The sequence below is a fragment of the Drosophila subpulchrella genome, chromosome 2R (genome assembly GCF_014743375.2).
Source record: "Drosophila subpulchrella strain 33 F10 #4 breed RU33 chromosome 2R, RU_Dsub_v1.1 Primary Assembly, whole genome shotgun sequence".
NCBI lineage: Eukaryota > Metazoa > Arthropoda > Insecta > Diptera > Drosophilidae > Drosophila > Drosophila subpulchrella.
Genome location: NC_050611.1, coordinates 8,108,780 through 8,121,097, shown reverse-complemented (window position 1 = coordinate 8,121,097; position 12,318 = coordinate 8,108,780). Strand labels below are relative to the sequence as shown.

The window sequence follows — 12,318 nt, the reverse complement described above, 5'->3', positions numbered from 1 at the left end:
TCTCCCCAGCCTTTTTTTTTGCTGATGATCAGTGTCAAGTTTTCGTCTGCTCCATCATTTTCAAGCACTTGACCACAAAACAATCGCCTCAGATTTTTGCTTCTGTTTTTTTTATATTTCGTGTTTTTTGGCCCTTTGCTCTGTCTTAACGGCTGGGGCATTCTTCTTCTCTTCTTCCGGCGCTCTGGCTCATTAGCATATATTTATGAGTTTGTTTGTGCTCGCGAACTCCAGTCGAAAAGCCGACCGAGAATGGAGCGCCAACCGACGATCGGGTGTTCAAGTTTTCCGTGATTTTCACATTTCATTCGCAAATGTGCCGCCGTCGCGAGTGGTTGCCTCGCTCTCGCCGTCTCTTTCCGCCACTCTGCAGCCGTCTCTTTCGCCTCCAGCCCCTCAGCAAAAAGTCCTTCGATCGATCCAACGCGCATCGACCTCCACTAAATCGTTTTAAATACCCCAAAAACGGTCAGATTTCGGTGTGATTTAGCGATTTGCATGTTAAAATATAAAATACATTTCGGCTATGGACATAAAAGCACCAGAAGATCGTTATGCTCCAGAGACGATGATCTATATGGGAGCCGTGTGTGTTTGTTGCTAGCTGCTTAATTGTGCGCTGGCGTTTAAATAAAAATAAGTGCGTTTAAATGTGAAAACAAAAGACTAGCATTATATATTGGCAATCGAGAATGGCAGCCAGTGTCGGCCAATAAATTATATTTCAAGCACCATTTCGCCTTATCTCGAGTGCCGATCAATAAGGAAGAACTTAGGCAACAAACTGAAGTACAGAAAAAAATTTAAAAATAGAAAACCAAATAAGATAGAGTGCGAAAAGTGGCCCACAACAAATGACTCGTAATGCAATGCCTGGGCAATTAATTAGTGCATAAACAGTTAAATTAACCGCCGTAAAAGTTGGAGCCGCACACACGATCGTGCCTTCACTTTTCCCCCTGTCTCTCTCTCTCGAGAAATCGGGCTCTGAGTTTTCCACCCTCGATTTTCGCAGCTGGAAAATGTAACTTCGAGCCATAAAAATTATGACGCAAAGTACCGAAATCGGTCGGCAGCCTGAGGAATAATATATTTGCAATTTATGCAACAATCGTCGCGTGGTGGTTGCAGCAACAAAGAGCGATTAGTGTACTCGAAGCATTACAATAGCCAGCAGAAAAGTCCCAGAAAACGACAAAAAGAAGCCGTCATCATCAACGCATCGTTATGACTGTCTCAGCAATTGGATCTAATCGGCAGCGTCGTTTGGCTTTAATTGTTTTGACCACCTTGTGGCTGCTAATCGATGCCACCCCCTCCGCCACCGAGAGTCCAAAATCCGTCAGCATTGAGCTGCGTCGCAAGAGGAGCCTGCACTATAATGGCATTGAGGTAAGACCCGATATTAATAAATGGTTACGCATTGTCGCGCGATTAATGATAAGCCATATAAAGAACATATAGACAACAGCAATTCTTTATTACTTAAAACGTTTTTAAAACCATTTTATTACAATATTTCTATTACCTTGATTATTATTCATAACAAGACAACATCTTTGTACAAGGCTTACATACCATATGGTGAGCTTTTGGTGAGTCAGGATATCAATCAAAACTTGTTAATGGCCTCATTGTGAAATGATATGTGATAGTCATATATCTGTCTAATCACGCAGAGAAAATAAAGAATTTGAAATAAAGAAGTAACCAACAACCTTGTAATGATAGCTAGTAATAAGTCAAACTAATGATGTAAAGTAAAAATGTTAAAAATGTTATGTCCCATGCTTAAAAAGAAAACATACCTCTTTGTATAAAAGCATAGAAGCACTTATAAGCTCTATCAAGTTCTTTTTTCTAAATCCTATGTTCCATAGATACATTAAAAATTAAACAATGATATTTTTCAAGTATAAACGGTCTTGAATGTCGTACGATTAACCCATTTTCAGAAACATGGGGATTATCCATTTATAATAATATCTCTATCAATTTCCATTTTCTAAATCCTATATTGTACACAATTAACGTAATTAACTTCCCCTTATTATAGATACATTCAAAATTAAACAATGATATTTTTTAAGTATAAACGGTCTTGAATGTCATACGATTAATCAATGTTAATCACAAAATCTGGGGGATCATCAATTTATAATAAAAGCTCTATCAATTTCCATTTTCTAAATCCCTTATTGCACTCAAGTAACATAATTAATTACCCCTTGTTATAAATAAACAATCGTATTTTTCAAGTGTAAGCGTGCTTGAATGTCATACGATTAACCCATTTAAAAAAAACAGGTGGATCATCCATCTATGTATGCGTCAAGTGACCAATAAAGAGCATAAAAAATCGCCATATAGACAGAACATGTACGCGAAAAACACAAAAAACATATTGTCTGACTCAAGTAGAGTTTGAAAAGCTAAGCAGAAAAGCTTGACGGGGAGTTCCAGGGGGAAAATGGGGAGGTTGAGAAGTTCGGCCACAAAGGCGGGGCGTTGAATGACCTCTGCAGAAATCGGTGTTGAAAAATGTTTTGGTAATTCGAGAGCTTTAACCCAATAAACATTAGCTGTTGCGAACAAGGCGACAACTATTCGAATTACACACATGACTCGTGTAATGTTCCCCTTTTCCTCATTTCCCCTACTTTTCCCAGATTCTCAATGCCTTTAATTTGAGCTTTGCCTTGCGTCGCATCGTCTCTTTGAGGGTTTTAGGAATTCATCACACGATTACAGGGAATTGCAAACAATCTTGCAAGCAGCTGGCTATTGCAGCTGCCTCGAAATTCTCGATTTTTCCCAGACTTTAAAAAATTCGAAAGACAGGCGGTTCCCTCCTGTTGATTTTAGCCAAGTTATTGACCCTCTCAGGCAAGACTTTAGAATCACTGGCTTGGTTACGCTGCTGATTACGTGATTTTCCCCCCATTTTATTTGTATTTTTACATTCGCACTCCTTTGCTCTCTTAAATTGGCCTGAAGACAATTTTCTGTGATATAATTTCCACGTGTTGGTTTCTAGTTTTCGCCATTTTACCCTTATTTTTCTGCCTCCTCTGTTTTTTTTGCTCATTGTGCCCACGGGTCACGCAAAATTTCATCACATAATCAGCTTGGCGAGCGATTACAGTGAGCATATGTACCTGCATTTTCCGCTTTTCCCTCCGCTCTCTCGGTTTTGTCATCGGTTATTGTTGCTGTTTGTTTGGGGCTTTTCCGGCAATCGCCGACTCTTTCATGTTGATTTGCTCTTTTATGCTGTTGCCCTTGCAGCCAATTAATGTCCATTTCATTGATCATTGTTTGGCTATGGTAAAGTTCAGCAGAAAGATTTTCGGAAAGTTAGGTAAGACCGGAGATCGAAAGAGGGAAATGCTTTTGAAAGGGGAATTCCTATAACTCAACATCAACTAATTGAAAATTCTAAAGGTTTATTATTGAAATGTGCTTTTTAATAAATTGATTGGAACTTATATTCTTCAGAATTTTTAATTTTATGGTATAATGCATTATTACGAAAATATCTAAGAAAATTTCTTCAAGATTGTTTGATTTACATAGTTTAGCTTTGAAATAAATTCTTTTTAAATAACACAGGTACACAATCAAAAATTTCCACAAGCCATCTTACTTTTTCCATGATAGTTGGGTCCTCCTGAGTAAAAGTCGCATAAGAACTTATGTATGTGCCTTCACCTTCAAGATCAAGGATATAGTTAAGACTTATAATTGATTGTGAATACATACATTTACTTTTCTGACTCTTAAATACTTTTAGATATTTATCTTAAGAACTTTCTTTATAATTGCCCTGAATAATGAGACACAATTCAATATATTATTCGATTTTTTTAGAGTTACAGATATTATCTTAAAATTGTGCTTATATCAAATATATATGATTGAATTCTTATAGTATGTTAATCAATGTATTTTAAGCGAACTACCGAAAAGTTTGAATTTTCTTTCGGTTTGAGTATTAATTTATAAATAAGCTATTATTATTTTTAAGAATTTATTATAAACGATCTATTTTAAATATTACTAACTTCAAGCAAAAGTTATATTTTTATAAAAATCATTTCCCTGGGAGCATGAATAATGGAAAAAGCATCATCGGACTTGCCTAAAAAATGTCTCCAACAATATTCTGCACACCTTTATCTGATATCCCTGGGCGGTTAACGATCAGCCACGCCCCCTTTGCGCAGCATTACAATGTTGATAATAAACATTCGCCACAACGGCAATTTGTAACACCTTCTCCTCGCGGCTGGAGGCGGAGTTTCGATCCGAAGAGCCGAAACGCTCTTCACGCTTCGCCGGCTGCAACGCGCTTTTCCACAAAAGCCAAATAAACCCGAATGGAAACTGTTACAACAAATTAAATTAAATAACCGGGCAAACAGGCGCACGCACCACAAAATCGGACAAGATATGTAGCGTATATAGCGTATACATTTTTACTGCAGCACTAACCTTTCCACCTGATGATCTGGTGACCCCAGCACAGCTGTTCGGTTTGGCTAATTGGGGTTTTCTTTCGAGGTACAAATTTTCCATTGTCTGGGAGAAAGTATTTTTTTTTGGGGGAACCTGAGAAAACCCTTCTCCGTGGGTGCTCGCGTCTGTTTTGGTCTGTTTAACGCTTTGCTGGCCATGTTACACTTTCCGCTTTGCATATTAAACATCATTCATTGCTATTTCTCTTTCTCCTTTCTTTTTTCCACTGCAGCTGGACGAGAACACTCTATTGGGGCATCTGAGGGAGCACGAGAGGGCCCTGATCTTTGGCTCACGATCTCCGGAAGAGGGTAAGTGTTGGCCCCCAGGCACTGACTCGAAAAGATTCTTAACTTTGACCCAGAGTGGAGAAATGCTGTTTTGTGACCGACTTATACGCTCGATGCCTATCATTCAGTTGAAAACATAAGATATCAAAGCTCTTACTTATAATCTAAACTAATAATTTACATATTAGTTTCGTATTAAAAGGAAATTTTCCTATCAGTTGCAGAAATCTGTTCTCTACGATCATAAATATGGCTGTTACTCTTAGACGCACTTGATTATAAGTAAAAAGATGTTATTCCATCTTAAAATAAAATTCGTTTTTTAATATTACCTAATAACATACTCAAATATTACGAAAACATTCATTTCAAGTGATTAGTTTTAATAAATACCATATCTTTCAAAAAGGAACAGTATAATAATGATAAAAATCTTGGAATTTTGTATTTGTTTCAAAAACACTTATATTAGTAAAGGATCACTCTGTTACCGCCGTTTTATTAGTATTATTTTACAAGAACTCCTTATAATTTGGGCTATTCATTTTTCTGAGTGGATGAATTCTTTTGGCCCTGACCCATTACCAACTTTAACATGTCATTAGGCTGGGGCCCAAACATCAACAACAGCAATCAAGGAATGCTAAACTTGAACTGTTAACTGAAAGGCGGGGCTGAGGGGGTGGGTTAAGGCGGTGGGGGCTTTTAGGGGGCGTGGAAATCTGCGCAGTTGTTGGCATTGATCCATGACAGGCACTTATGTTGTTTGTTTACCTGGCAGCGCCCGAATTCAAGCTCGTGCACTTGGCACAACAGGAGCGGCAGGAGGGGAATCCCCAAGAGCCGGATGGAGCACAGACGGCGGCGAAGGAGGATCGGGAGGAGAAATCCCAAAAGCGACGTCAGCGCCGCAGCCTTCCAGTAGAAGGTGAATGAAATAGCCCAAGTCCCCATACCGCATCCAAATCGAAATCCAGAGAGCATTTCGTGCTGCTCCAGTTGCGGTCATTATGCGAACAGTTTAATTAATTCAAATGCATTCGGCAGATGACGATGTACCGCCGGCGGAGAAGGGGGCGGAGTCAGGGGAGTCAGGGCAGGCTGGGGACGCAGTGGAGGCCCGGTTGCAGCTGCAACAGTCGCCGCAGCTAATCGACGACGCCTTCATCTTCATCCGCCGCACCGAAAATGGAACCCAGTTCGTGGAACACTCCCCGCAGCTTCTCAAGCGCCTGGAGCGATGCTTCTACCGGAGTCCGGCGGCTGCTCTCGATCTCTGCGAGCCAGGCAATGTGGTAAGATAACGCAGAAAAGCTTATTTCATTTGATTTCTATATAATATTTCAAAAAAAAAAGAAAAAAAATGTAAAAAAATTAGAGTTATAGTTCAAATTGTTTTTAACTATTTCTACAAACCGAAAGGCACAGCAACTATGGCTGTCATCCCTACCTGTAGCTTAATTGCTATAAGTAAGCCTACAGTGTACTACAGTGTAAAAAAAAAATATTTTTAATATTTAGTCAGTACAGCTAAATATTAAAAATATTTTTTTTCTGTTCATAATTTGAAAAGGGAAATAAAGGGATTGATTTTTCAAAAATATTAATATTTATAATAAATACATTGTCCTAGTCTGATTAATTATTTGAATAATAGGTTTTAAATAAAAATTTTTAATCAATTTTAATACTTATTATTATAATAATTGTCTTTAAATAATAATTTTAAATCAATTTTATATATTTTTTTCCGATTTTCTAAATCCATTTTCCCAACCAAATTGCACCTCATATATAATATTATTAAAGCATAATTGTTCTCCAATTTTTTCCCCAATGAGTCAAACCAGATATTTAATCTAAACTTAATTGTTCAATTTAGTAGCACATTTCACTGAATGTGGATAGTATTTTCTTTTCCGAGATCGAGTGTTTACTTATCCCCGCCGGTTATTAATTTTTTACGCCTCAATCCCGCAGCGCGGCGTGTTCCAGCAGAATGGCAGTGACCTGGTGATCCATCCGCTCCCCTCGCGCTTCGGCACCGGGACGCATGTGCTCTACCAAGCGAGGGTGGACAAGAGCGGCGGCTACAGTGGGGCCTCGTCAAGGCGAACGGCTCCACCGTTAGACAGCCAGCTGCAGTTCGAGCCCGATGCGGAGGAGTTCAACGAACCAAGGCGGCGATTGCGGGCCCAGACTCAGGCCCAGTCTCCGTTGAGATTGCGCTTCCAGCCACGACACCACCATCATCCTCATCCACATCCACTTCATCATCATAATCAAAGAAGGCGTCGCTACATTGGGGATCCACCGCGCAACCGCTGGTCGGACATTCCGGAGGAACTCTTTATAGAGACGGCCATCTTTGTGGACAGCGATCTCTATGCCCATATGCAGCGCAATTTTCCCACGAACACGGAGAGCAAGGTGGTCAGCTTTCTGCTGGCCATGATCAATGGCGTTCAGTTGCTTTACCATCATCCCACCCTGGGTCGTCGCATAAACTTTGTGCTGAAGCGTCTTGAAATCTGGAAATCCTGGGATCCACCAGGACTGGCTCGCTCTAGGGATGTGGAAAATTACCTTAACAGCTTTTGTAAATGGCAGGAGAAACTGAACCCCTTCTCAGATGCCGATCCCCTGCACTACGACCATGCCTTGGTTCTGACGGGTCTCGATCTGGTGACCTATGAAAAGGGCAAGGCCAATAGCCAGGTGGTGGGCATGGCCACGGTGAAGGGAATGTGCACTTCTATATACTCCTGCACGATCAATGAGGCCAAGCACTTCGAGAGCGTCTTTGTGGTGGCCCACGAAATTGGACACAAGTAGGTGGTTCCTTAAAATAAAGGGATATCATTAGATAGCTTTTTCTTTCAGCTTGGGCATGAGGCACGATGCCAAGGAGATTAGCTGTGATCCCACCATGCACATCATGTCTCCAAAGTTGGGCAGTGGTAAGGTCACCTGGTCCAAGTGCTCACGCACTTATCTAGAAGATTTCTTAATGTAAGTTGAAATTAATCCTAGAGTTTAACTAATTTCTTTGAAACATAGGGATTAATATTATTTTTTTTATTTAATTAATATTTTATTACTTTTTTAGGGATCCCCAGGCAGAGTGCCTCTTCGATCGTGATCATTTTGTGGGTCCCTGGGATCATACTGCTGGTGGGCGTCTTCCTGGTGAGCGTTTCAATGCCAACCAGCAGTGCATGTTGCGCTTCGGCAAGAACTTCATGCAGGCCAGCACCCAGAGCAAGATGGAAATCTGTCGGGATCTCCACTGTCGGCAGGATGGACTGCCATGGACCTCGCATCCTGCTTTGGAGGGCACCGAATGCGGTGCCAACATGGTAATATTCTCTTTAAAAACCAAAATTGGTTAATATTAAACGTTCTCGTTTTGAGAAATTGTCTTCCTACTTATTTGAGAAAAACTGTTCTTGATATAAAGAAAGTACTCTTAAGTATGTTTTTCGAGAAATTTATGTTTGTGATGAAGCTATCTTGAAACAGAGATGAAAGTAGTCTACATTTTTGTTGTCGGGACGAAAGAAAGATTGCAAATCGATAACTCTTCATCTCTATTTTAAGTTTTTGAGATTGAATCGATCTTTACTCTTAATATTGAGAGAGTTTCTGAGTGACGGAATCTCATTTTAAATGATTAAAAATATTTAATAACTATCAATGTTTTTGTTTTCTCTCTCTGTCTCACTAAAAATTTTAATATGTTCTTTTTTTATTTTCTTTAGTGGTGCCGCGGTGGCTCCTGTGAGGCTCGTTCCTCCAGGCAGGGCAGCTACTCAGCTCTTAAGTCCTGGCCACCCGAACACGTTCCCGAGGCCACCCACGAGAAGATCATTAGGCACGAGCCGAACAGGATAGCCCCACAGTCGAACGACTACAATCTCCTGGGTAATGAGCTGCCAGGATCGCCCTCGAATTGGGGCGAATGGAGCGAGCCGAGTGCCTGTGAGTCCGGCTGTCTGTACGGTCAGTCGCGACGCCTCCTGGAGGGCAGCACCGGACTGCGAACCTTCAACAGGAGCTGCTTGAACTTTCCTTCTCGCTGTATTGGCCGGGATCGGCGCTTTGTGACCTGCAATTCGCCCCAGTGCCACAAGGTGCCGGTGCAGACGATCGGCGACTTCGCCAGCCAGGTGTGCATGCAGGCAAGGAAGTCGGATCCGGATCTCACAGGCGAGGGTCAGCAGCTGAGTAGCACGCTGGACGCCTCCTGTAAGATCTTCTGCCGCACCAAGACCAATGGCACCAAGTCGCGGCGTTGGACTTTTCCGGATGGCACCACCTGCCAATCGAAGCAACACAGCCCGGAGGACATTACCTACTGCATTTCCGGGCGATGTGAGCGCTTCTCTTGCGACAACTCCACATCCAATTTCTTCAAGATGGACAATAGCTTCTGCCAGGCGAGATCAGTGCGACCGACCAGGGACTCCTCGGATCAGGAGAGCAGGCAGCAGACCACCAGCCAGCGATATGCGGAGAGGCAGGAGGGAAAATCGCCTAAGAATCACTATGAGAATGGTAAAGAATTCGTTATGTCATATAATGAAAAGAATGATTATAGCTAAATTTAAACTTCTCCCTACAGAGGTGGCCAAACGCCCTGCCTATGGCCAAGGCAATCATATCAATGCCCCACCATCGCCTTATAAGCGGAGGACGTACCACAAACCCTATGCTCCTGAGATCTCGCGACCTCCGCCACCTGCCTCCGCCTCACTGATCGCCCTCGATCGCAGCTCATCCTCGGAATCGGAGTGGGTGGTGCATCCTGGTTGCCACTCCAACTGCATGACGGACTCGAAGGGCGTCCAGGCGGTCACCTCTCGGCTGACCGGATTGGAGACCATCCAGCTCTGTTCGTACCGCATTCAGCCCTGCGAACGCCTCCAGACGGCTGCGGAGTTTGCGGAGCAGACCTGCGCCCGATACCGCCAAAAGGTGCGCGGTCTATCCGGCCATGGAGCCCAGATCTCGGCCAGCATCGATGAACCGGACCGCAGCTGCCGCGTGGGCTGCCAGGATGAGTTTATCAAGTACAGGTACTACCTGGTAAACGGACGCAATGGACACTTTCCGCCGGGCACTCGCTGTTCGCCGGTGGGCAAGAGGTATTGCGTAAATGGCAAGTGCCTGGAATTCGGCGATGATGATCTGCCGCTGGAGAAGATCCACATCAGCTTGGGTCAAATGAGGACACGGCGGAGAAGGAGTTTGCCCTTCAATGATATATTCAATTTAACGGAGATAAACAGCACTGTGAACCTTAATGAAACACTTTTAGGTGAGTGTGTAGAAATATAACAACTTGATTTAATTTCCGAACCTATAAAGTATATTAATAACTTTGATCAGCATCACTAGGCAACTCATATAGCTTTGTTGTATTTTATCACATTCTCTTCAACTCTGGAGTGTAACATTTTTTAACAATTTAAGAATTTCGAAATTAATCGTTATTTAATTAGACGACTATGTCATAAAGCTGCCATGTAAACGATCAAAAAATAGACCTCAGAATTTCAAATTGTATAATATAAAAATCGGGCGAATATAATATATATCTGTTATACAAACTATCTGTATATTAATATACAAATCTGCCACATTGTATATACGCTTTATACACCCAAAAAAAAAATCGCCCTTAAATCAAGAAATTCGCCCTTAAATCAAGAAAATCGCCTATGATTTTGAGCCAACGGCGACTCGCCTTTATTTTAAGTAAATAATTTTATTGAATTTATGGTTTGCCATTTCTGGAAATAATGACAAATTTTTCTTAAATGTATGGTAAATAACCTTAAAATTAAGGAAAATTTTCTTAAAATAAGAAAAAAATATTTATTTTGTAAGATTACCTTTTTCTACATTTGAGGAATTTGGTTGGTTTTGTATACCAATTTTGGCTTTTAAATGGATAAAACCGTTTCTAATCTTAAAGGCAATTATTACATGGTAATATAGTATATAAATTTTTATATTTACCTGTATTTATGTAAGATTTATTTTATATAAATACTTTTTATAAACATATAAATAACAAATGGAAAAATCCTTACCTCAGACAACCCCGGCATGAACTCGAACCCGCAACTGCTCACACCATAGCCAGACGTCTTACCCATTCGGCCACGCGTGCTTCTTGTCATACAATGACTTAAGAGGGCTATGGTGCTTTTGGTCCAGCTTTACGCATACCAATAACGTTTATTCTAATCTAAACTCTTTTAACAACCGTTTAAACAATTTGGTAAATAGAAAAGTGAAACTAATAAGAATAAAAATTAAATAAATTAAAAAAGAAAAAGAAAAATAAATAAACAAAGGGTACACTTGCCGTGGCGTGGGCTCGAACCAGTACTTTTGTACGATTATTTATTGACCGGACGTCTTTACCAGCTAGACCACCATCAAAATGTATAAAAAAAAGTCACTTTTTCCTTAAAATATGGGTATTTCTTTACTAAATTTAAGTAAGAATTTACCATTATTTCAAGAAAAAAAATCAAGAAAAATTCGCCATTAGTTAAAGAAAAATTTTTATTCTTCCTCTTCTTCTTTACAAAGAAAAAAAAATATGGCGAAATTCCGTAAATTTTAGAAACTTTTTCTATAATCAAGAAAATATTTCTTAATTCAAGAAAATATTTCTTAATTCAATGGCGTTTTAAAATCACGGGCGAATTTCTAATATTTATGGTGATTTTTTTTTTGAGTGTACGGTTTCTGTAACATAGGTATGATAAGATTTTAGGATTTTGAATATAAGAACTTCGGCATACCGAAGTAATGTTTAATGTCTATTGTTTATAAATTTTACTTATTTCTGTATATTCCTTAGATGTCTCCGCCGAAAACATCGAATTCACACAACCCATTCACGTCTCCGCAGACGAACTGAGTAGCAAAAGCCGATAGCCCAATAGCTTCCTGGCCACAATTCCCCTTAGTCGATTAAGTTCTAAGCTAGCTTAAGTTCAAGGCTGGCCAGAAAACTGCCTATGAAATATAAATATATAAATAATAAACGATAATAAGCTAAATATTATATTTTTCTAACGGGTTGGAACAAATATTTTAGAATTTAAAGGATATCATTTTGTGTACAATATGATATTTAATTGCAGAGCAGAAACTGCCTTAACAATAACAAACAATAATATTAAAGTAAATATAGTATAATACTTTTTCAAGGGCTTCGTCTTGGAATTTAATGGATTCCACTTCCCATTCTAAGGGGTTATTAAATCGCAATGCAAAAAATATTGACAGATAATGATAGTGAAATTGAAATCGAAAATTTGTTTGCGGGGACCCGCCTTCACTTTTCAATATCGCCTACACTTCAGCCAATCACCAATACCCCACCAGCGATTTTCCTTCGATGATATTGGTAAGGGGCTTTTTTTGGCGTTCGCATGCAAACGATGGCAGCAATTACCAATACTCAATACCAAAAAGGGTAACAGCA

The 12,318-nt window shown here is 40.2% G+C and overlaps 1 protein-coding gene across 1 annotated transcript; it reads left to right on the top strand.

The window, feature by feature from the left end:
* Positions 1-318: 318 nt before the first annotated feature.
* LOC119551128 (A disintegrin and metalloproteinase with thrombospondin motifs 16) lies at positions 319-11,890 on the top strand. Its single transcript, XM_037860312.1, has 10 exons — positions 319-1,392; positions 4,751-4,829; positions 5,590-5,736; positions 5,856-6,103; positions 6,789-7,639; positions 7,692-7,820; positions 7,918-8,167; positions 8,570-9,365; positions 9,433-10,128; positions 11,689-11,890. The coding sequence occupies exons 1-10, from the start codon at positions 1,228-1,230 to the stop codon at positions 11,763-11,765; spliced, it is 3,438 nt and encodes a 1,145-aa protein (XP_037716240.1). The 5' UTR covers positions 319-1,227; the 3' UTR covers positions 11,766-11,890.
* Positions 11,891-12,318: the final 428 nt, after the last annotated feature.